Below are 25,906 nucleotides of genomic sequence, written 5' to 3' on the forward strand. Positions count from 1 at the left end.
CACAAACTATATTTGTTTAAATTATAAAACTTTTAGATTATGGCTTAGAAGCATACCATCACTTTAACCGTATGTTACCTAACCATGAGATACACAAAACAAACTTAAAACGAAGGTAGGAATTAGAGTGATTCGTGATTCCTCAAAATATTAAGATAAAGTCAACACTGACACTGGTTATAATCAGCCTATCTGAAAAGCTCCCTCCAGGATTTTGCGATCTTGCTTTTTCACAAATTCACGCATATTCAAGAGGTTTCCCGCAATTATCGCATTACTTCCACACACAAAACACCGCAGTCATGGAACTTCAGCATTATTTAGACTGTTTCGAAGAAGATAACAGGCTTTCCTGATCTGTTATAACATATGCTATAGGCCCATTGAGCTAAACAAAATAAAGAAACTTTAAGTGAATACTGTACCATTTCCACTCTACAGTCTATCAACAACGCTCAAATTGGTCCATGTGATGGAAAACCTAACTATGGGAAATCACCCATTTGGTTTCAACGCATGCTTGGGGGGTTGCGCAACTCCGCCGTCTCCACAGAAGGCGCTTTTGTGCAAACTCGACTGGACTCGAAGAATGTTGCCTTCGACTGCAAAGAGTTGGCGAGTTGCAGTGGAATTCCCTCTGAGGTTTACAGTTTTAGCTCTACAAAATAGAACACCTTAATGGATTGGCATGGGGGAAAGGTTATTTACAAACCTGGCTAAAATACAGCTATGGGGTGCCTTCATTGTTATCATGCTCAATGTAATCTTCACGCGACAAGGTAAGTGCCTCACGCCTGTTCATGCTAACGATAGTTTAGCTAGCTAAAGTTATAGGCTACCCCTTTCTTTAGTATTAGCCAACGAGCTAACTCATCAAGCTAAGTATTACAAAAGTAATGTTGTCGTAATGCGTCTTCAGGGAGTTAAAAAGCATCCATTACTGGGAATTACACAAACAAATGTGTTTGGATCCGCGTGAGCCGAGGTCTCTGACTTCGCGTGTAAAACAATGTTCAGTCATGAGTAACATTCCCCCTGAACACAAGAGAAAAACAACAAGAGTTTGCTGGTATTAACTACCGGCCCTTCAGTTTATGAAAGGTGTTGGTGGTTACCAGCAATGCTTCAGAGTATGAACATTTAGCATAATCAGAAAAACAAACATCATTTTGTCTGTCTGAATCATGCAGAGATATTGTTGCATTGGCAAACTAATTCCAAATTCACCTAACATTGTGACTGTTTTGCCGTGAACGAACAATTTCCCGAAATGTGCAAAATATCGGTTGTTTAGACACGTTTTTTTAACAAGTATTGTTAGCTTATAAACCTCTTAGAAATCAATGTTCTTGACCAGCTTACATTCTGTACGCATTTAGTATCGTTTACCTTAGCGGCACTGATTTAAAGCGATAATAAGATGTGACCTGTGAGGACGGACCTGTGAACTTAAACACACACTACATCTGCGCTTTCTTCGGTAGTCTGAATGTATCCAGTTCATCCAAACAATCGACTTTGTCTTTACCATACACTGGTCTTTGCATTTTAGGCGAAATAATACACATTAATGGTGAACCAGCTGAAGTCATTTGACCATCCATCCATCCAAATATCCGTATATCCATTCTCTCTCGTTCCAAAATCCGTCTTTCCATGAGTTCCTGATCTGTTCACCCACCCACAAGTTGTCCGATCTATGCATCACTCAGTGTCTCGATGAGTGTACACTTCTGTTGCTGCACTGTCCTTTGTGTGTCATGTGTCCTGGGTGTGCTTGCTGCGTAAGAGCCTCTGTAGTTGTGTGACCCGTCTGTCCTCTCCTCTGTGTCCAGCCCTGTGTGTGTGTGTGCTGTGTGTCCTGTGTGTGTGTGTGCTGTGTGTGCTGTGTGTGCTGTGTGTAGTTGTGTGTAGTTGTGTGACCCGTCTGTCCTCTCCTCTGTGTCCAGCCCTGTCGCAGCAGCAGCAGCAGTGTCAGATCCAACACTGCAATGCTGAGTACCTGGCCCTATCTTCATCAGCACCACCATCTTCTTCATCATCATCGCCCTCCTCGTCCTTCAGTTCCCACCCGGAGGCCCCCCCACCCCCACCCCCGCCGCTAGACGCCTGCGAGGCTCTGCGCGGCTACTCCGACTGCACCAAGCGCACGGCTCGCAGTTGCCGTGGAAACCTGCTCTTCCACTCGGCCCTGTACCGCATCAAGGAGCTGCTGGGCCAGCTGAACTGCTCCAGCGAGGGCCCGGGGTACCCCCCCCCAGGACCCCCAGGATCCCCCCGGCCCGCGGGCGCTGCCCCGTGCGAGTATGGGGGTCGTGCAGGGGGCGTCCGCTCCGCGGGGAGGTACGTCCACTGTGGGATGTTTGGCGATCCTCACCTGCGCACCTTTGGGGACAAGTTCCAAACCTGTAAGGTGGAAGGGGCGTGGCCTCTCCTGGATAACCTGTACCTGACGGTGCAGGTGACCAACACACCTGTGCCGTCAGGCATGGGCCACACCGCCATCACTAAGGTAACAACACCTGGCCTGTCACCGTTATTCTGCGCATCTGAATGGGATTTTCAAACCAAACAAACGATTACCAAGTTATGGCAAATTGTCGACTGTGAGTTTAAATTGATATTGCTCTGTTCCATAGTCAACAGTAACTTATCTCCACCTGGTGGACAGTTAGTGTATCACATCTCTTTAGTGAGGGGCATGTCCTCAGTGATAGATGCTGGTGTGGTGAATGTGGAATACTGTGTGTCTACGGACGGAGGATCATTGGCTGAAATAAGATAGATGACGTCGGACTTAACAGAAGATTAACAAACTGAGTAAATAACAGACAGTCCAATTTTCAGAATGAATTAATGAATGAATGGATGAATGAATCAGGGGATGGATGTGAGAGGAGTGAATGATAAAATGATCATTGTGTAACTGTTCTCCTCTCATATCATACACACACACACACACACACACCACACCACACATAAACATGTGCCAAAGGCACAAACACACACAACACTCCCTACTCACACACAGAAGCTCTCTGTGGCCAATCTGGTCTTCAGCGTTCATAGCCTGATGGTAGGCGTGTTAATTGGCAGTAGATGGATATCAGTTCTTTAATCTACTCGGTTTTAAAGCATTGTGAGCCAACGTGTATAGAGTGTGCTATATCAATAAGCTTGCTTTTGAGAAGGGAGCAGAGGAGGAGAGGAGGATAGAGGAGGAGAGGGATAGAGAGGAAGAGAGGGATAGAGAGGAGAGCAGATTTCTTCCACTCTGTGAGTGACCGCCAAGGCCAGCCCACGAGTTGAGATGTGGTAGAAAAGAATTGCCGGAACAGTGGTTTCAGTTTTCAATGCAACCTTATTACTACTAATGACATTCATGAAATGTATATCCAATAACTTATGTATTGTTATCATCAAACACCACCTAACCCAATAGTAAATAACCCTACAAATAGTTATTACATAAGTGAAATGTGAACAAAACAAACACCCCTGTGACATAATGCCCCGCTCCCTCCACAAGTGACACGATGTAAAAGCGTTGTCATAACGCCATTATGAGGAGGCGTGAGAAGCAGGAAGTGTGAGGACATGTATGTTATCCACTTTACGGATGTTATCGAAATGGAAATGGGAAATGGATGAGACCCAGTATACATCAGTGTAATTAAGCAACAGCAGAGGTGTATGAAAATATTATGTATGAATGACATATCGCGGCAGACCAAACAATACACCAAACTCGCGGTAAACACCCGGCACCAATACACTCTCACACCGTGCAGCAAACAAGCACCACAAACCCACAAACACCCAACGACCCTATCAACAATGTTCATTGATCACATATCATGCGATCACCAGGAAGACGCTGTGTATTTGTGGCTGTGTGCATGTGTGAGAGAATGAATGGTGCCTGACGTCTCTTACTCCTGCATTCGCGGTAAAGCAAACAAACAGGCCGTAATGTTCGATACAGTGAGAAGGGAAATGTTCAGCTTCTCACACACTCTCTGTGCCTGCCTGCCAGTCTGTCTGCCTGTCTGCCTGTCTGTCTGTCTGTCTGTCTGTCTGTCTGTCTGTCTGTCGGGTTAGGGGATCTCTGGTGCTGTCTGTCTGTCTGTCTGTCTGTCTGTCTGTCTGTCTCTGTCTGTCTGTCTGTCTGTCTGTCTGTCTCTCGTGTTTGGGGATCTCTGGAGCTTCCGGAAGCTTCCGAGTGCAAGCTGTAGGGGAATAGAAATAGACAGATGAATACCATGGCTGTGTCCAGAACGCCACCTCTGTGGTTAATGTGTTCTTCAGGTTATCCTGAATGGCTGTTCTCAACCACAGCTGCAGCTCATGTTCACAGTTAGGCACCTTGAACTCCAGCTCCACCGCGTTAGGTTCAATGACCCCCCCCTAAAAAAATCCTAGCTAAAAGCCTGCCTTGAAGGGTACCATTTTCAAGTGATGAGCTTGTTAATCCTTTCTGCCAGGATGCTGTGTAGAAACTGTGTCCTAATGTTGTATCTCTGTCTCCACCAGATCACGGTGATCTTTAAGGCGTTGGGCGGCTGCACGGAGCAGAAGGTGTACCAGGCCACCGCAGACGCAGACGGCCTCCCCCTGGCCTTCACCGACGGCAGCTGCTCCAGCGCAGACGGCAACAGCCTCCGCGTCGGCACGGCGACTCCCCCCGACGACGGCAGGGTCCACGTGGTCCAGCTGAGGGCCACCCATGCGGGGGTCACCATCCTGGTGCGCCAGACGGGGCAGGCGTTGGCGTTCTCCGCCCGCCTCCCTGAGGGTACGCTGGGGCAGGGGGAGGGGGGGGAGGAGGGCGGGGGGCTGCAGCTCTGCCTGCACGGGTGCCCCCGGAGCGAGCTGCTGCAAGAGTACGCCTGGGGTGGGGGCACCCCTAACACTCTACTGCCCCTGCTGCCCCAGCGACCCACCCCAGAGCGGGGCTGCAGTGTGGAGCGGGCCAGGGCGGAGTGCAGCCTGCTGTTGCCCCAGGAGGACTTCTACTTCCAGGCCTGTGTGTTCGACCTGCAGGCCACAGCAGACCCAGGCTTCTCCAGGGCTGCACTCTGGGCCTCTCAGGACATAAAGACTCTGTTTCCCAGCATGCCACAGCCCCGAAACCTGAGCAGGACAGCGGTGGCGTCAGGGGCTGAACTCGGGCCTAACACTAGGGCGGCGACGATGAGCACTCTGTCTGTATGTCTGGTACTGGTGCTTCTGTTTGCTTAGCCTTCAGCAGGAGGCATGGATTGTTAACAAGAACAGACTTTTGGTGTGTCTGTGTGTGTGTGTGTGTGTGTGTGTGTGTGTGTGTGTGGGTGGGGGTGGATCCAGTGCCTTTATCAGCCACTATCAAGCTCAGCCTAAGGAAAAAAAGTGATGCGCAAAGATAAATCTAGATCACACACACACACACACACACACACCCACACACACAGAATGAACCTCAGTTGTGACTGAATGGATATGGATATTCAGTATGGATGCGTAGTATGGATATGCAGTATGGATGTGCAGTATGGATGTAAGTGATATCATGAATCTTTCCATATTTTCCTTTAATGATTGAATGTATCTATGCAGAAAACTCCCCACTGTTGCTGTATTGTGGGAAATAAAATGGATCCATATCCACTCCGGACATTGAGGCTTTGGATTGCTTTTTTGTTTATTCCTGTGTTCTCTGAAGAAGAGAAGATGGTAAAGACAGACTTCAGTAAGGGTTAGTGCTGTCTGATGATCATGTTCCTGTTTGGGCCTCATGTGTGGTGTCATTCTGTGGGCTATTTAGTTTCCTGCTATCTTCCTGTGGTTGTACACTCATGACTTTTCTTCTAAGGGTGTTCACTGTCTCTCAGCACAAAATGGAGAGACTGTTATTTCTGCCTCATTTTGTGGACCATTAACTGTTTCCTGCGTAACTGCCTCATTCACACATGTTGATTATCTCTCAGCAAAACTGAGATGTGTCTTTCTGCTCTAATGCTTCTTCTGGCTGGAGTCCAAACGGGTTAGAGTCGTTTCTTAAATATCTGCTAGAGTTTGAACTCTCCCTACATCTGTGATGCTGTACTGCTTGCTTTCCCCCTGCTTCTACCATTCCTCCATGCCTCCCTGGTATCTCTGACTCATTTTGTGGCCTATTCAGTTTCCACTTTCCTGTGTGTGTGTGTGTGTGTTCACAGCTAATGGCTGTTCATTCTCACTCAGCAATATGGAGATGAGAGATGAGATGTCTCTCTGCTGGAATCAAATGGATCAACATCCGTTTTGGCCATTGAGTCATTGCATTACTTTCTTGTTAATTACTGAATTTTCTGCTCCTCTCTGAAGAAGAGGATATTACAAAGACAGACTTCAAAGTCATCGCCACGTCTGTGTGGTTTTTAGTTTTGACACCCAGTACCGGAAGGGTATTTGCCTTGGTCATTTTCTTGTGTTCGCTCTACCCTCATGCTTCTCTTTCAAACGTGTTCATTCTCACTCAGCTCAACTCAATGGAGGTGTCTCTTGCTGCTCTGATGCTTCTTCTGGCTGGAGTCCAAACAGGTTAGAGTCGTTTCTTAAATATCTGCTAGAGTTTGGACTTTCCCTACATCTGTGATGCTGTATGTAGACCTGGTCTGCTTGCTTTCCTCCAATCTTCTACCATTCCTCCTTGCCACAGGTGAGTGTGTTCACTTTACTGTTACTGAGCAACTCCAGTGTTGCTTCAGCCCTGTGCCTTGGGTTACTGTCCTACTGGTTGGTAATACCTCTCTGCAGAAGGTTTTGTTGAGTTATTGGGTAGAATCTATTTCCATTAATTATCTCAGCTTTTATGAAGGGATCTGTCACACTAGCGTTGCCTCTGTCGGTATGTCTGGCTGTGTCGGGCAACTCCCTGATTACTGACCTGCTGGTAGGTAATATCTCTTGTGCCTTGGGTTACTGTCCTCCTGGTAGGTAATATCTCGGCTTTTTTAAACAGACTGCAGCAGGTTTTATTGAGCTATTGTGAATTTATTTCCATTAATTCTCTATTTAGTCCTAAGAGGTTTGCAGTTCTTACAAAAGAGCAACCTCCCCACAGAAGATGTTGTCACTTGCATATTTCACAATGGCGTTTCTTGAGGCGTGTTAGATTTACACCTCATGGAGCGCTTTAAGTGTTTGCCAAAAAGCGCTATTTCTATGTCTAAAAGAGCAAGAGGGAGTAAGAGTTATAGTGGACACATGCAAGCATACCTTTGTGCTTCTAAATAAATTCCAGAATTTAACTGTGGAACAAACTATCAAAATCGGTCCAGTATTGAGTCAGAATGCTGTAATCGTGAACCACAACACTGCTTTACAATGCAATCCTATGGGGAAAGCATCCGTGTAAACTGCTTGGTGTCGCCACTGACAGGCTTCTAATGTGATTACAAGTGTCTGACTACATATAAAAGGATCCCTACAGTGATAGACCTGGGACTGTTTACCCCAATAACTGCAAAGACACTGTAGAAAATGAAAATGAAAATGTTTACAGTCATTAGTTAAGCTTTCTCTTCCTCCAGTCCGGATGAACTAATGGGTTGGGTTGAGTCTAATAATGACTGTAGAAACAGACACTTCCGAAAACGCTTAAACGGTGTTATAAGTCAAATGTCCTTAGATGATGTCTAAAAGAGAGAGAGGGAGTAAGAGTTATAGCTGACACATGCATGAAAACATTTGTGCTTCTAAACAAGTGATGCTTATGAATGCAGAGATCACCTCTGTCACATATCCCAAGCCAATAGACTGAGAGTAAAGTCATCATGTGACTGATAAAGATCATGGGCACTCTCAGCAAAGAAGCATGTTATTCTCCTGCATGTGTTCTTGTTGAAGCGTGTTATTCTCCTGCATGTGTTCATGTTGAAGCGTGTTATTCTCCTGCATGTGTTCATGTTGAAGCATGTTATTCTCCTGCATGTGTTCATGTTGAAGCGTGTTATTCTCCTGCATGTGTTCATGTTGAAGCGTGTTATTCTCCTGCATGTGTTCATGTTGAAGCGTGTTATTCTCCTGCATGTGTTCATGTTGAAGCGTGTTATTCTCCTGCATGTGTTCATGTTGAAGCGTGTTATTCTCCTGCATGTGTTCATGTTGAAGCGTGTTATTCTCCTGCATGTGTTCATGTTGAAGCGTGTTATTCTCCTGCATGTGTTCATGTTGAAGCATACATTAAAATACATTAAATCTGCTGTGTTGGGTCTTAAAAGATCAACATAATCTTTATTAGACTACTTTCGTATTACTTGCGTAACATCCTCCCTCTCTTTTCACAGCTGTGTCATCTGTGTCTGTATTCAGACCCACTGGAGGATCTGTCACTCTGGAGTTCCAGGGACACCAGCAGCTGGAGAAGGAGAGTGTAGATCTCATACAGTGGTACTTTGGCCAGGAAAAAATAATGAAATATTCACCTCCAAGAGACACTGTTACTGTATTCACCCATGAAGACAGAGTGGAGTTTAATAAAGAGACCTTCTCTCTGGAGCTGAAGAACCTGCAGAAGAATGACAGTGGACTCTACAGAGGAGAGATCAGTGCTGGAAAAACTGATGTTAAGGCTGAATACATGCTCTCTGTTCTGGGTGAGTGTTACTGCTGCTGTATCAAAATGTAAACAGTTTAATGTAGTTATTATAATGTGTGTGTGAGTGTGACATTTTGTTCCTCAAGTAAGTTTTAAGTTTCCGTTTCCAGCTCTATCATAAAGTGCACAATGTGTCTTTTGAGTTGTATGTGTGTGTGTGTGTGTGTGTCTGTGTCTGTGTGTGTGTGTGTGTGTGTGTGTGTGTGTGTTTCAGATCCAGTGGAGTCCCCTGTCCTGTCCGTTGTCTCTAACTGGACCAGCTGTGACTCCTGTAATGTGACGGTGACCTGTAGAGGTCGTGACCTCTCTCTGACCTCCACCTGTAACTACAGCGCCTGCTCTCCAGAGGAAGAACATTCCAATGACTCCACCCTCACCCTCTCTGTCAGAGGTGGAAGAATTAAATGTAACCATAGCAACCCAGTCAGCTGGAGAAATGTTACCATGGAGATCAATCAGTTGTGTGAGTTGTGTTCAGGTAAGAAAGAGATGAATGCACCATCAGCCACTTGCACTCTAATACTCCATCACACCACCCTCATCCACTGTAGTACATTTATGTCAATGAGTACATACTGTATTGTGTTCACAAGAGAATGTATGCCTTTAAAGAGACATGGCACCTCTGCCACTAGACACATGTAACAGTGAATATCTTAAGTGGTGTTAGAGTCTGTGAACAGAAAGGAAGTCTGTCCTCAGACTGGGCAGGGACTGTTAATGGCTCCTTGTCCGTGTCCGTGTCTGATGAAGCTGCTTGAAATTCTTTGCAGACACAGAGCAGAAAGTGGCGGCCCCTGGAAATGGGATTTGGTTTATCCTGGTGGTTGTTCCTGTCGGTGCTGGTATTGCCCTGCTTATAAGGAGCAAAAGGAGACGAACAACAGCAGGTCCAGAGAGTCTTCGTAATATAAATGACTTCACATGACTTTCACCACAGCTTTGAAAGAGAACTGATGATGGTTCCCATGTACTTACAGGTGTAGGCCTAACACAAACAGATTACGCTGAAGTCAGGGTAACCAGATTCTTTCCCATCTGCTCACAACCATAAACATATGAAAATATATTTCTATGATTACTAAATGACAGCTGAGATTTAAGAATAAGACCCAGTGTCCACTGTTGTAGATCTCTTGATTTCAGTAATGGTCTATCACCCATAGTGCTGGTGTATCTCTGTGTCTGTATACAGATGTCTTCAGCTCCAGGGCCCCCTGATTCAGCTGGCTCCCCTTACAGCACTGTGGGTCCCCATCAGCCACCTCCACCTGAGGAGAACCCTTATGCTGAGGTTAACTTCCACACACACTTTTCCACATGCAGTGAAATATAAAGGGCTACATTAATGTGATTGATCGTGTTGACAAGTATAACATTTTGGATATTTACAAACTATTTACTATTTAAAACTATTTAATATTTACAATCAAGTAAAACAAATATGTATATTATTATTGCTCTAAGTTGAAACATCACCAACACCTTTAAAACAACTGCAATTGGATACACCTCATTAGCAAGGGCAACATCCAGAGAGAGGTCCATTTCAATTCCCTATTATGCACAAAGAAGGCCTAATGTCCAACAAACACACTTAACTCACCACTCCTTCCTCCCCAGCCAGCTGGATTTACTTCTGGCAAACAGTAAGATTTTCTAGAGCCCCAAGTTCCAAATAATGAGTATCTAACATTATCTAGTGGGACTCTATTTAAACACTATCTAGTTGGCTTACTTACCTGCCTGTTGACTCTATTCAAAGGCAGTTCTATACTTATAACAACTGTTACTACTGCTACTGTTCTCTCCTGTGCTTTCTAGTTTTCCATAGGGTAAAAAATACATGCGAAACATCCAGTTGACTCCAAGCATTGTCTCTTTCTCTGTTGTTGTTTGAATGCAAGGAATATCCTACCTAGCATAACTGAAGCTCTTACAAAGACCCACAGAATGTTGTGATAGTGATCAAACACTGTAATTCGTCAGACCTACTGTCAATCATCTTTACAATTAATTCAAAATGTCAGTTGACCAAAAACAGATTACACCTATTTAAATACATGTATGCGCTTCATGCCAACGATGTGCACTTCAATATAACAGACACACGCAGTGTGAATCCATGCTCTTGTGAGTTTCTTATTAAACATTGCTTTATCTGCTTCAATGAACGAGCCACCCCTTCCTCTCTCTCTCTCCTTGCACCTGTAGATCCCCCTGGAGGCGTCCGGTGAAGACAGAACCCTGAGTGCACCAGGAGGCCCCAGCAACAACGGAGAAGGATCAACCCTGAGTGCACCAGGAGGCCCCAGCAACAACGGAGAAGGATCAACCCTGAGTGCACCAGGAGGCCCCAGCAACAACGGAGAAGGATCAACCCTGAGTGCACCAGGAGGCCCCAGCAACAACGGAGAAGGAGCAACGGATGATTGGAAGACAGAGGTTAGGACTTTGATTGATGGAGAATTTAAACACAGTACTATGGATTGATATTTACAGTCCAATGAAAGTGCGTTTACAAACCGCTTCCCATTTGTCAACATCCCTGCATTTATTTGTGGACTTTTGACACTTTCCTGAGGGGGGTTGATTCACAAAGAACATTTTTTGCTGCCTATCAGATGTCTCTTTTTCAGCCAATCGCAGAAACGTTAATTCGAGGGTATGATTAAATGTAACGGCTCTGTGTTATATTTGTGCAGTGTCCATATATGTGGACTACCACACCATAACAGACATCTGTATACAACTGAGTACACAGAGTTACACAGATGTTTCAATGGCTTCTGATAGTTGCTCAACAAGTTGGAATATAACACGTTTAGCTTGGGGAACCCCTTGTCATACGTGATTTGACATGCTTGAACTAGGAATATTCGAAAGAATGGCCAGTCATCTGACCTGCCATCTCAAGCAGGTTGCTTCCCCAAAGCAGGCCTGAAATGCTGTTTTTTTTTCACCCAATAACTTCAAACCATGTGCTAGTTAATGTTAAATTAAAACAAAACATTTTCACTAAATTATGATGAAAGTCTCAGCTCAATGTATATGCTAATGTTGCCTCAAAAAATCAAACATAATTGCTAAGCATTTTAAAACATAAGCTAACGTTGGCTATTGCTCCAGTACATGTGGTGTAAAGTAAGTCTAGCAACACAATGCTAACAGGATGTATGTGTTGTCTTACCAATGTGTGAACTACAGGGTACTACTCCAGCCCCAGGGCCATTGGTCACCTCAGTCTACAGCACTCTGCAGCCTACCTCAGCTGATGAGATCCACAATGATGAGGTTTAAAGGACTCCTGTTAATGCAGTAAATATGCTTGAAAGCAAGGCATGATTTGCTGTGTTGGTAATACCCAGTGTTGATGTATGACTGTGTGTCTGTATGTCTGTGAGTGCAGACAGCTTCAGCTGAGTCTCCTGCTGCCTCTATCGTCTCCTCCATGCAGCATCCCCATCAGCAGACAGCTTCAGCTCCGGGGCCCCATCAGCCGGCCTCAGGCCTTTATGCCCGAGTGAGGAAGACCTGACACCACCACTGGAGGATGAAGCCACTGCTGCAGTATGCACACACATGATGACTACTGCCGTGGTGTGCCAATAATGTCAGTGTGTGGACTTGAGTTTTTATCTGAACAATTTGTTGTTTTGGCCAATGGTAAACAAGCTTCCTGTTTGTTGTTTTGGCCAATGGTAAACAAGCTTTCTGTTTGTTGTTTTGGCCAATGGTAAACAAGCTTCCTGTTTTTTGTTTTGGCCATTGGTAAACAAGCTTCCTGTTTGTTGTTTTGGCCAATGGTAAACAATATTGCTGTTTCTTGCTCTCACAGTGTTTAATTTGAACTTCACCCAAATTATGTAAGATGGAAATGTTCTTGTGCTGTATGACTTTAAGATGCACACTCAATTGTTTATATTATTTGTTTTAATTATTTAGTTGGATGTGTCTTCTGATAATGCTTTTTGAAATGGTAATTCAAATAAAAAATTGTAAATTAATTTGTCCTGTAATGAATGTGGTATGGCTGTTTTGCTAGTAATGAGGATGATGTTGCCAGTTTCACCATGATGTAACTGTATTCTATATTCAGTAAGCAGGCTACTGCTCGATGTCCCTGTATGTCTCTGAAAGTCTTAAGGCTAAGTTAATATTCACACTTGGTTGAGGCAGTATGTGGCTGCAGCTTTGAGAGGGTCTTTAGTTAGTGTGTTAGATGTATCCAGCACAGCCTGGAGGACTTCTACTTCTAGGCCTGTGTGTTCGACCTGCAGGCCACAGCAGACCCAGTCTTCTCCAGGGCTGCACTCTGGGCCTCTCAGGACCTAAAGACTCTATTACCCAGCAGGCCACAGCAGACCCAGTCTTCTCCAGGGCTGCACTCTGGGCCTCTCAGGACCTAAAGACTCTATTTCCTTTATATACTGAATGAAAACCTATGAAACGAGAACATTTCTGGGTATTTTCATCTGTAATGGATGTTAGGTATGGATTTGCAGTATGGTTGCAAAGTATTGATATTCAGTATGGCAGCTGTAGCGAAGGGAGAGTGTGGTCACCCCACCCGGACTCGAACCTGGGTCTACAGGGTGCCAAACATGCACTCTGACCGCCACCCCAAAGAGCCTGGCACAATGGCATGGCAGCCAGAGAGTGAAAGTAACTATGTTCTGGCAGAGATAGTGACACACACACACTGCATTTTACCCATCCAGGATAGTGATACACACAATTGGGCTATTTAGCTGTTTCTGATTGGACGAGAGACGTTCCATGCTATAGATTATCCGTCAACATATCAACGGGGACTTTTCACAGCTAAGAATAAATCACTCTGCGATAAAACACTCGAATTCGCATTCCCATTGATGATAACCGTTAATTCAAAAATTGTATAATTCCAAACCAAGATGTTGACAGTGGAACTATTTTTTGTTGCGGAGAAACAATGGCAAAATAAATGTTTTTTTAATCAATAACTTCGTGTTTAAATGTGAATTGGTTGACTATAGAATTGTTTTATAAACACCGGCCTCGGTGGCTACGGCCGAACACCACTCGTGGGATTATCCCTTACCTACCCCACACCCACTCGTGCTATATTGCTTAAATATACTGCCCTTCAAGTCAAACCTCTTATGCTCTTTCTACTCCTTTCTAATGTTAGAATATAGTATGGATGGATGGAAAGATTTTTTGTTTATTAAGGATATTAATGATTTTGTTTTCCTTTCTGAAGAATAAAACATGACAAAGACAGACTTCAAAGTCATCTGCTGAACATTGTCATGTCTGTGTGGTTTTTAGTTTTGGCACCTAGTACAGGAAGGGTATTTGATCGGGGGGGGGGGGGGGGGGTGTCATCTCTGTGCCTTGGACATTTCCTGTGTTCACTGTACTCGCATGTTTCCCTGTCACTCTCACTCGGCAAAATGGAGATGTGTCTCTCTGCTGTGATGCTTCTTCTGGCTGGAGTCCAAACAGGTTAGAACCGTTTCTTAAATATCTGCTAGAGTTTGGACTTTCCCTACATCTGTGATGCTGTCCGTAGACCTGGTCTGTTTGCTTTCCCCCCCTGCTTCTACCATTCCTCCTTGCCACAGGTGAGTGTTCACTTTACTGTTACTGAGCAACTCCAGTGTTGCTTTAGCCTTGTGCCTTGGGTTACTGTCCTACTGGTAGGTGATACCTCTCTGCAGCAGGTTTTCTTGAGTTATTGTGTATTTTTTTAAAAACTTTTTTGACATATATTAGGGGGAAGGTCTTTTGACTACAGGGGTGGTGATGTCCTGTATCCCTGACTCATTCGGTGTCATTGAGTGGGCCATTCACTGTTTCCTGTTTTTTGTTCCTGTGGCTGCATTCTCACTCAGCAAAATGCAGATGTGTCTCTCTGCTGTGATGCTTCTTCTGGCTGGAGTCCAAACAGGTTACAGGTTGTTTCTTATCTGCTAGAGTTTGGATTTTCCCTCCATCTGTGAGTATGTATGTAGACCTGGTCTGCTTGCTTTCCCACCTGCTTCTACCATTCTTCCTTGACACAGGTGAATGTCCTCCGTCAGGACTCAGCTCTGTCTTTGGGTCATAATAAAAGGGAATGTCTTCCACATTCACCCCAAGAATCTTTTTTCAATATCAGGTGTCAGTTCCTGCAAGGAGTTTTGGCTTCATAAACAAAAGTAGAGAAAATAGATAAATATTTTACATATATTGGCATTGGAGATAGTGTGTTGTATATAGTGTGTTGTCTCTGTAACTGGTAACTGAAATACTTTAGTTAGAATATAGTAATAATAAAGTGGTCTTGACATTGGACATCGTCCCAAGGCACTTCACACCCTAGAGAGTCACACACATGTGACACTGATGACGGCAGGGAGAGGAGGAGACCTTCAGCAGAACCCAGTTTAAGGAATGGGGACCTGTTGCAGCCTGTGGGAGAGTAAAGTCATCATGTGACTGATACTGTTTTTAATAGCACACACGACACCCTGGAACACACACATGCATATATGGAGGCGACACAGGACACACACACACAAACACGCAGGCAGCCCTGAGGTCGCAGTGAATTTATTATCTACATTTTCCCATCCTGGACCATCCTTTCTCAAGGACCCCCCAGGAGCAGTGCAGAGAACATGATGAACAGGCTCCAATGGGTGAAAGCCACCTGGTGTTCTGTGTGTGTTTTTTGTATCAGTGTTGGTAGGGGAAGGTCACGTGGCCACTGCACAGAAGTCATGATGACAGCGCAAATTTGAATGGTATCTATTCTATAAGTGTTGGTAGGGGAGATCATCTCATTTGCAGACACCAAAGTACATTAAATCTACTGTGGTCTAAAAAGATCAACACAATCTTTATTAGATTACTAACGTATTATTTATGTAACATCCTCGCTATCTTTTCACAGTTGGGTCACCTGTGTCTATGTTCAGACCCACTGGAGGATCTGTCACTCTGGAGTTCCACCAGCAACTGGAGAAGAAGAGTGTAGGTATATTACTGTGGTACTTTGACTAGAAAAAATTAATGAAATATGGACGTCTGAGAGACACTGTTACCGTATTCACCCATGAAGACAGAGTGGAGTTTAATAAAGAGACCTTCTCACTGGAGCTGAAGAACCTGCAGAAGAATGACAGTGGACAGAGGAGAGATCATTGTTGGAAAAACGTATGCTATGGCTAAATACAGGCTCTCTGTTCTGGGTGAGTGTTAGCCTACTGATGATATATTACATTTTAAACATTTTAATATGGAAGGGATAATGTACGTAGAGTCCGCAGGTAAGTGTGGAAAAATATAATCCAACAAGACGGACAGGACCCTGATGCGCAGCATAAGTTTCAAGTAGCATTCTCTATCATAAGGTGCAAAATGTGACTTTTGAGCTGGTTTTGTGTGTGTGTGTGTGGGGGGGGGGGGGGGGGGGGGGGGGGGGGGGGGTCGTGTGTGTTTCAGATCCAGTGGAGTCCCCTGTCCTGTCCGTGGTCTCTAACTGGTCCAGCTGTGACTCCTGTAATGTGACGGTGACCTGTAGAGGTCGTGACCTCTCTCTGACCTCCACCTGTGACTGCAGCACCTGCTCTTCAGAGGAAGGACATTCCAATGACTCCACCCTCACCCTCTCTTTTGGGGCTGATGTCATCACCTGTAACCACAGCAACCCAGTCAGCTGGCGAAATGCTACTATGGGCATCACAGCACTCTGTGGTAGAACTGGTAAAACATTCATTAATTGTATTGAATCAATCACTGCACAATGCATAGAGCTCACTATGGAGTTCACAGAGAGATGATGGAATTGGTCCAGAGAGAGGGGAGACTTTTACTTTTGTTCATCATTTTACAGAAGACAATGCTAGTAATGATTTGGAATTGCAGGTAAAGATCAGGCTCCATCTGTTCCTGGACCAGTGTCTTCATGGATCAGAATGGCTGGAGGTGCTCTGATTGTGGCTCTGTGCAGTGCTGCCCTCTACTGGTGGGTGAAGAGGCTGGAACGAGGAGACACTGAGCAGGTACTTCAACTGTGTGTGTGTGTGTGTGTGTGTGTGTGTGTGTGTGTGTGTGTGTGTGTGTGTGTGTGTGTGTGTGTGTGTGTGTCTGAATTTGACAGAATGAGCACAAACTGATGTAAATGTACATAAGAACTGTTAGTAACTTTGGATAAAATGAATAATAAATGCATACATGTCAATTATTTAAGATGTAAGAAATCAAACCAAAAAAAACTCGTAGTTTCACTTATCCATCTCAAATTAGTTTGCATTGTAATAGCTCTTATTTTTCTTATATCTGCTTTGCACCCTGTGCAGTTTGTCCCAACAGACTCTCCACCCACCGCCGACACCAATGTGTGAACAGAATCACATCTATTCTCCATAGAGCTAAATGAAGAAAAATTATGCTCTGGTGTCCTTGTTGTAGATCTGTTATAGTTATTTAGTAAGGTAAAGTGAGGATTATTATTAAGTAAGTAAATATGAACAGAGATGGGATTCAGCATGCTCTACATCTATGATGTGCTATGTTATAGTACTTCAGTAAGATAAAGTGAAGATTATGATTAAGCTAGTAAATATCAACTGATAATGGACTCAGTATGCCAAAAACTAACCTTCAGCATTGTTTTGATTGTAGTGTGGGTTCATCAATAAACACACCGTGAGGTAACTTGAAGAGAATGTTCTTTATCTATTACTTTGGAATGCAACAGGCTTACAACAGGAACCATGCGACTTCATCAGTTCACGTCTAGTCTTACACTGCGTATGCGCTATCTAGCTGATGGGAAGGGTAAACGATTGGTTGATTGATGGTCATGGGCCTAACTGAGAATAACCTGTTACTACATCCACATAGAATTTCTTCCATAGAGTCAATCTCATCCACTCAATGGACTTTGCGCAGCTCTACTTGATTGTTACAATTTCGTGAATAAAGGTTCTTTTTATTACAGTTGTGATATACTTTATCGTATGTTGGACATCTTTTAGGAGGATGTGGCGTGCCACATCGTCTGCATTTCTTTCCCTGGTCGTTTTTGTACCTGTTTAGTTTCATTTTTTGCGTCGGAGCCACTCCTCATCTTGACTGCTCTGTGTGCATCCCGCATGACTGCATCCACGTTGCAGCTCTCACTGAACATTTTCCTTAGCTTGCGTTTTCACTGTCTCTGCTGCTCTACACATTCTAATCGCATCCTGGTCCAAATCTGGTTCTCAACAGATTTCTCCTTTTTCTCTGGAATACAGAGACATGACAGAAAATGTCTGTTTATTTAACGAGTTAAACTCAAGGCCCGCGGGCCAGATTCGGGCCGCCAAGCGATTAAATCCGGCCCGCCCGATCCTCAGAATGTTGCAGAAAGTTCCAGCCCTGTGTCATTTTATTTGGCCGGCAAGATAATATGCAAAGTCTATCAGAGCTGGGCTGCCGCGGCTGCCGGTATGTCGCATGCACCACTAATACTTCAAGTCCCACAATGCACTTCCACCGTGTTGGTGGCCTACGTCAATTAAGGCCCGTGAGCCCTTGCCCCACTGTCTGCAGCCTCATCACCTGGAGTCAAAGTTTAGCTTGCGGCCTGCCTCTCCCCCCCCAAAAAATTGCCCTGACAGGTGTTTTCAAGAGAGGTGGGAGGTAGAATATATGTTTACTGAAGTAAAGGGAAAACCTGTTTGTCTTGTGTGCCGAGATGATGTGGCTGTAATGTAAGAATACAATTTAAAATGGCACTATGAAACGAAACAACTGATGTTTATTTAAAATATATATATATATATATATATATATTGAATATGTCTGGCCCTCTGTGTATTTGAGTTTGACACCACTGATTAACTTTCTGAGATGTCACACAGGACTGAACCCTGAACTTCCCCTTGCTCTCTGCACGCTGAAGTTTATTGTAGTTTTAGTTCAGTCTTTGTTATTATGCCCTATCCTGCTTCAGTGTAATTATATGTAATAAATATGAACTGGAGTATACTGGCAGGCGTCTGTCAGTTTTTGTTAATATTTATCAAATGTTAGCTGCTGGCCACGTCTTTCGCTGGGCCTGGCTGATGTATGGGAGGGCCCCTCTACTCATCTGAGAGGGGCCCCTCTACGCAGCTGCCCTCACTTTAATCACACTGATGCCTCTTCCTGTGTATACATTTGGTTGGCCAAAAAAGGCATTCAGAACGGGGCAAAGGCTTACTCTGGTATGAACGTGGTGTTTGACAGGGGGAGTCAGGTCATGGATCACAGTCATTCTGCCCTCTAGTGGACAGTGGAAGGACTGCACACCCTGCGCCTGAAACAGAAGTCCGTATGACCGCCTCCTTTATGACTCATATCGCAGCATCAGCATCATCATTGCTCCTGTTTGCCCATTGGTGAGATCCCTGAGAGTGCAGAAGATGGGATAACATGAAGAGGCCTTAGCTCACTGCAGTTCTGGTTCTGTGTGTATAGTTCTGATTCTGTGTGTATGGTTATGATTCTGTGTGTATAGTTCTGATTCTGTGTGTATACTGTAGGTCTAATTCTGTGTGTATGGTTCTGATTCTGTGTGTATGGTTCTGATTCTGTGTGTATAGTTCTGATTGTGTGTGTATGGTTCTGATTCTGTGTGTATAGTTCTGATTCTGTGTGTATGGTTCTGATTGTGTATGTATGGTTCTGATTCCGTGTGTATGGTTCTGATTCTGTGTGTATAGTTCTGATTCCGTGTGTATGGTTCTGATAATGAGTGTATAGTTCTGATTCTGTGTGTATGGTTCTGATAATGAGTGTATAGTTCTGATTCTGTGTGTATGGTGAACTGTGTTTTTATCCTGTGTTTGCTTATTGTGAAGTTGTTTGGGCAGTTCCCTTAAAGGCCTAGTCTGTTGCACACAGAGGTAGTTCTCAAAACTTGGCTAGACTTATAGAGTTGTGTCTGTGTGTGTGGGTGAGAAGTGTCTGCACTCTGAAGGATGGTTACTAAGCACAGTCCCCTTCCTGTTCGACCAGGTGCTGCATACTGCATACTACAGCAGCATGTGCTTTTCCTGTGCTGCCCACAAAGTGTGGTTAACATGTTTTCTCTCTCTCTTGCTCTCTCTCTCATCTCTCTCTCTCCATCTCTCTCTCTGGTATAGTTCAACATTTAATGTACAGTATATCTTTCAGCATTACTTAAATTTAACTGTAAGTGAATAATAATAATAATAAAAATAAAAACAACAACATTGAAAAGCCTTTATTGTCATTGTATTTGCATTCAACGAAATGTGGAACGCTGCTCCTGTTGGTGCCACGAGGGACAACATACGTATAACAACACAACAACACAATAAGCTAAAAAGATGAGGATCACAACAAAGTGCAGTGGTATGGAGGACAACTAAGCACCTTGAAACATCTTTGTATGTGAAAGTGTGCTATACCAATAAAATGCATTATTATTATTATTAATAAATACTCCCCCTGAGGTACGTTGCAAATAAATACAGTAACATTTTTGTCTTGTGCACATTAATAAGGTGACTGAGATGGCATACGTAACTTGCAGGAGAGTAAAAATATTGTGAATAGTTTGAAATATGTTCTAAACATTTAAAATATTGACTTGAATGTGTGAACGTCAATACATTTTTCAAGAGGGTTTTTACTTTCTTTTTACTCTCTGTTTCAGAACGTGTTACAGGAAGGAAATCAGACCCACACACTGAAGTGAAGTTTATCTCTGTTCTACACAGGATGCAGTCTGAAGCACAGAAACATGAAATCAACTAGGACTTTGTCTTTGCTGGTTCAAGTGGTCTTTGTTCATCACACAGGTAGAAATAATACTCTTATTTTCTGCTGATTTGACTGAAATTCAGTAATATACATGAGATATATACATGTACACATAGTGTCCCCAGTGTGTAAAGACCCAACTCTTAAGATCTACATTACTAACTTGTACTTCTGCTAGCACTTAACTTGCACCTAACTTGCACCTCTACTAGTACTTAACTTGCACTTACAGCAGTGACATTCCTGCACATTCTTTATGAAAAATAATATTTGTTGTAACACTATGTCTCTACTGCTCTAAGCTCGTTGTTTTTTCCCTTTTACGTCGCTTTGGATAAATGCGTCTGCTAAATTACTAAATGTAAATGTGTGTAGAATAATTTAAAAATGTCTGTTAATCAGAACAGTTCTGTTTGGTTGGGACAAATCAATATTACATTCAATTCAATTGGATCAATACAGTGCCAAAACAATAAACATGCGTAACACCCTCCCTGTCTTTTCACAGTTGGGTCACCTGTGTCTGTGTTCAGACCCACTGGAGGATCTGTCACTCTGGAGTTCCAGGGACACCAGCAGCCGGAGAGGGAGAGTGTAGATCTCATACAGTGGTACTTTGGCCGGGAAAAAATAATGAAATATGCACCTCAGAGAGACACTGTTACCATATCCAACCATGAAGACAGAGTGGAGTTTAATAAAGAGACCTTCTCTCTGGAGCTGAAGAACCTGCAGAAGAATGACAGTGGACTCTACAGAGGAGAGATAATTGCTGTAAAAGAGGATGTGGTTGAATACAGGCTCTCTGTTCTGGGTGAGTTTGACAAATACTCTTCTGTGTCTTTTACCATTTGTACCTGAGGCGTCCATAATGTAGGTTCCTGTAGGCTTACACTTCTCCCTGAACCTCCATGTGCATGCTTACAGTATAGTCCCTTCTGAGAGACCTGTACCTGTATATGTGCTTGTAGTTCAGAGCCAGTGTGAGACCTGTACCTGTTTATGTGCTTGCTGTTCAGAGCCAGTGTGAGACTTGTACCTGTATATGTGCTTGTAGTTCAGAGCCAGTGTGAGACCTGTACCTGTACATGTGCTTGTTGTTCAGAGCCAGTGTCCGCTCCAGTCCTGGTGGTGCTATCCACGAGGTCCACTAGCGACCCCTGTAATGTGACGCTGTGTGTGTGTGTCTATGTTTGCATGTGTGTGTGTGTCTATGTTTGTGTGTGTGTGTGTGTCTATGTTTGCATGTGTGTGTGTGTGTCTATGTTTGTGTGTGTGTGTGTGTCTATGTTTGCATGTGTGTGTGTGTCTATGTTTGTGTGTGTGTGTGTGTGTGTGTGTGTGTGTGTCTATGTTTGCATGTGTGTGTGTGTCTATGTTTGTGTGTGTGTGTGTGTGTGTGTGTGTGTGTGTGTGTGTGTGTGTGTGTGTCTATGTTTGCATGTGTGTGTGTGTCTATGTTTGTGTGTGTGTGTGTGTGTGTGTGTGTGTGTGTGTGTGTTTGTGTGTGTGTGTGTGTGTGTGTGTGTGTTTCAGATCCAGTGGAGTTCCCTGTCCTGTCGGTTGTCTCTAACTGTACTAGCAGTGACTCCTGTAATGTGACCTGTAAGGGTCATGACCTCTCTCTGACCTCAACCTGTAACTGCAGCACCTGCTCTCCAGAGGGTGGAGCCACCGTTGACTCCACCCTCACCCTCTCTGTCAGAAGTGGCATTGTAATAATTTGTAACCATAGCAATGAAGTGGGCTGGAGAATCGATACCAGGGAAATCAAGACACTCTGTGGTAGGATGCATTCATTGTCAAAAATAAGACCCATCTTTGCCATCGCCTGTCTCCTCATCACCCTAACCCTAACCCTAACCCTAGACCCATCTTTGCCATCGCCCGTCTCCTCATCACCCTAACCCTAACCCTAACCCTAGACCCATCTTTGCCATCGCCCGTCTCCTCATCACCCTAACCCTAACCCTAACCCTAGACCCATCTTTGCCATCGCCCGTCTCCTCATCACCCTAACCCTAACCCTAACCCTAGACCCATCTTTGCCATCGCCCGTCTCCTCATCACCGTACATTTGATTTCCCCCTCAGATCAGAGAGTGACACTCCATGAGAACACCCCTGGGGTTTACCTGTCTATTGCTGTCGCCTGTACAGTAACTGCTGTTATTGTAGTCGTCATTGCTGTGTGTCTCTGGAGACGGTTGAAAGCAGGTACATAGAGACTTTCTTTCTATTGCTGTCGCCTATTGTTTACCTGTAGTGTTTATTTCTGTGATTCTGAGGAGACGTTGAAAGCAGGTACATAGAGACTTTCTTTCTATTGCTGTCGCCTATTGTTTACCTGTAGTGTTTATTTCTGTGATTCTGAGGAGACGTTGAAAGCAGGTACACTTCACACCGACTTTACATGACTTCATCATTCCATGACTTGAACATTACATGACTTATATTTGGGCTTTGAGAACAGAGACCTTCTCATGTTCATTTTCTTACAGGAGGGGCTGACATACTCACAGAGTACGCCTCAATTACGGTAATAAAAATGTACTTGATTGACACTCCCAGTAGACAATTTCCGAAAGCTATCAAATTTCTTTGATCATTTAATTGATGATCCTGCCGTCACATGATTTTGTGTGTGGTTACCTGGTCACCATTCTTTCTGAAACCTCTCACACACTGCCTGTGTGTGTACAGAACACTCCAGCCCGGCAGTCTTCAGCACCGACCATCTACAGCACTGTGCAGCATCCTAGCCCGTCAGCCTCAGATATCGAGAGCCCCCACGCTCAGGTATGGAAGGTAAAACCTTTAAATACAGAGAATATGTTTTAGAGGTACACGACACATCCAGTTCTGCCCTCTGAGGTTTAGAAATGCCTCAAGGATGTCCTCTTTTTTATAGAGAGGATACTTGGCTATGCCAAGAATGATACATGGAGTGCAGGGCTAATAAATTACATTCTGGGATTGAGTAGAGAGATTCTGGTCACACATTGTCACCCATGGGCCATAGAGGTCACTAATGGCCACAGACAGGAGGTGATGGGGGAAGTGTGATTCCTGTAAGGCCAGTCAGTACCTCAGCATGTGCTAAATGCCCTGCTAGCCTGCATGCACAGACCTGGCTGAGAGTGATCTTGCTAGCCTGCATGCACAGACCTGGCTGAGAGTGATCTTGCTAGCCTGCATGCACAGACCTGGCTGAGAGTGATCTTGCTAGCCTGCATTCACAGACCTGGCTGAGAGTGATCTTGCTAGCCTGCATGCACAGACCTGGCTGAGAGTGATCTTGCTAGCCTGCATGCACAGACCTGGCTGAGAGTGATCTTGCTAGCCTGCATGCACAGACCTGGCTGAGAGTGATCTTGCTAGCCTGCATGCACAGACCTGGCTGAGAATGATCTTGCTAGCCTGCATTCACAGACCTGGCTGAGAGTGATCTTGCTCGACTGAGGTTAACCACATGCACACATGGGGCCCTATCTTGCACCCAGCGCAATTGACATTGTCACCGACGCATGTATCATTCCTATCTTGCACCCGGCGCACAGCGCGATTTTCCCTCCAGAGGCGCGCTTCGAAATGAACTTGCGTCGACATGGGCGGGGGCGGAACAGAGAAGGCGTTTCTCTGGCGCAAGTGGTATTTTGCAGTTTCAAAACAACGCCGTGCGCCGTGCGCCATTGACCAAAAAAAAGCTGGTCTAATGTGAGGCGCAATGTCTAAAGTCTGTAACGCGTATTCAGAACGCTATTTTAAGGGCGCATGTGCTTGCCCGCACAGTATAGGACCTGTAGGCTACACTTTACTTCTGTCGTCTTCACGAGAGATTTACACAAATTGTTTGGCAAGCCATATATAATTACAAGGAAAATAAAGTATTTACCACATGAGGAAATCATTGTGATATCCGTATCCAAGACATTTAAAAACTAGGCATACATCTAGCGTACACAATTGACCCAAATGATTCAGGTTAATTGAAGCTGCGTGACATTTGATTTATTGTATGGCTTTGTTGCATTTATTTAATGCCAGTATTATTATAAATCTTGTAAACTCATCTCTGTGTATGTGGACTTTATTTATGTACCTTGGGTTTGGTCAGCTGGTGCACTGGCTTGGGTGCCGATTTCCATGCACCCAAATCCCTGCACGCTCTCAGGCGTGAGGGTAGACGTGGCGATGTCCTCTGCTGCCGTCAGATCCTGGGTCGAGGCAGATCCACCTCCCGTGAAGGCACGAGAACGTGCGTTACCTTCCAGCTTGGATGTCCCACGTCTCCGGACGTCATTATAGCGTTTTCGGCAACGTTTTCGGGTGCCCCGTTGCAGAAACAATCACGGCAATATCTTGACATGCTTGCTTGACTTTGCTTACTTTTGGAGTGTTTCTCGCATCCCCATATATATATCTCCCGGCTTTTTACAAAGCCATACAATAAATCAAATGTCACGCAGCTTCAATTAACCTGAATCATTTGGGTCAATGTGTAGGCTACATGTATGCTTATTTTTAAAATATCTTGGATATGGATATATCACAATGATTTCCTCAAGTGGTAAATACTTTATTTTCCTTGCAATTATATATGGCCACAAAATGTGTGTAAATCTCACGTCGGTCTCCTCGGCTGTGAACTTCTCCGGTCTTCCACCAGGTAATCCCGCCATCAAAATAACAAGCCGCTATGGACTATGCGCTTCTCGCTCTTAAAGGGAATGTGAAATGACGCTCGGATTGGTTTATTGCATATTACGCCCAAACCACACCTATGGCTGAGTAACCTCCTTTGGACCAACCCTTTTGACACTTGCGCTGGACGCAAGTGTGTTTTTTCCGCCGTTAAAATAGCAACTGCGCCATAGAGCCGCCCACACAGCTACTTGCGCTTGGCGCCGTCCTACTTGCGTTTCTGATCGGCAAGATAGGGCCCATGGTGTTGATGTTTGTGTACGTGTTCAGTGTAAATAACTCAGTGCTGATGTTTGTGTACGTGTTCAGTGTAAATAACTCAATGCTGATGTTTGTGTACGTGTTCAGTCTAAATCACTAACAGTTGATGTTTGCGACGTGTTCAGTGTAAATAACTCAGTGCTGATGTTTGTGTATGTGTTCAGTCTGTAGCAAACCCCATCTACAGCATGGTGCAGAGACCACAAACAGCGTCAGCAGATCCCCTGACATCCTCTCCAACCAGTATGCTGCCGTGAAAGAGATGTGAATCAAGGCGTTATCAAAGGACATTAAGAATTGAGCAGTGCTGTTGTCAAGGTTTCGATATGCCTGATTTACACACACACTCTCACAAACACACATACACAGTGCTGTGCAGGTAGTAAACGTCTCTCCCCGACACCTTAAGTAACGCAACCATGGTTTTTAAGGCGGATTTAAGATGCTGGTTTTGTAAGGCTTAAACTTGCAGACCGAGAATCTTTGGATTTTAAAAACACAAATGGCCTCCTAGTTACAATAAGTAATTTGCTGT

At 44.4% G+C, this 25,906-nt stretch overlaps 3 protein-coding genes across 3 annotated transcripts; all 3 read left to right on the forward strand.

The window, feature by feature from the left end:
* Nucleotides 1-688: 688 nt before the first annotated feature.
* Nucleotides 689-5,317, forward strand: LOC308381839 (repulsive guidance molecule A-like; the record flags this gene model as incomplete). The annotated part of the gene is made up of 3 exons (XM_080859456.1): nucleotides 689-779; nucleotides 1,950-2,512; nucleotides 4,534-5,317. 3 exons carry the CDS (start codon nucleotides 689-691, stop codon nucleotides 5,239-5,241), a joined length of 1,362 nt encoding a protein of 453 aa, XP_080715582.1. The 3' UTR covers nucleotides 5,242-5,317.
* A 1,298-nt stretch (nucleotides 5,318-6,615) lies between these two features.
* On the forward strand, nucleotides 6,616-11,920 carry LOC308381732 (SLAM family member 5-like; the record flags this gene model as incomplete). The annotated part of the gene is made up of 8 exons (XM_080859300.1): nucleotides 6,616-6,679; nucleotides 8,310-8,618; nucleotides 8,835-9,098; nucleotides 9,400-9,510; nucleotides 9,601-9,638; nucleotides 9,816-9,914; nucleotides 10,835-11,065; nucleotides 11,828-11,920. The coding sequence occupies 8 exons, from the start codon at nucleotides 6,616-6,618 to the stop codon at nucleotides 11,918-11,920; spliced, it is 1,209 nt and encodes a 402-aa protein (XP_080715426.1).
* A 2,689-nt stretch (nucleotides 11,921-14,609) lies between these two features.
* LOC308381733 (uncharacterized protein) lies at nucleotides 14,610-25,628 on the forward strand (the record flags this gene model as incomplete). Its single annotated transcript, XM_080859301.1, has 5 exons — nucleotides 14,610-14,670; nucleotides 20,916-21,221; nucleotides 21,944-22,149; nucleotides 23,110-23,205; nucleotides 25,536-25,628. 5 exons carry the CDS (start codon nucleotides 14,610-14,612, stop codon nucleotides 25,626-25,628), a joined length of 762 nt encoding a protein of 253 aa, XP_080715427.1.
* Nucleotides 25,629-25,906: the final 278 nt, after the last annotated feature.

This window comes from Sprattus sprattus, assembly GCF_963457725.1.
Source record: "Sprattus sprattus genome assembly, chromosome: 20".
Classification (NCBI taxonomy): Eukaryota; Metazoa; Chordata; class Actinopteri; order Clupeiformes; family Clupeidae; genus Sprattus; species Sprattus sprattus.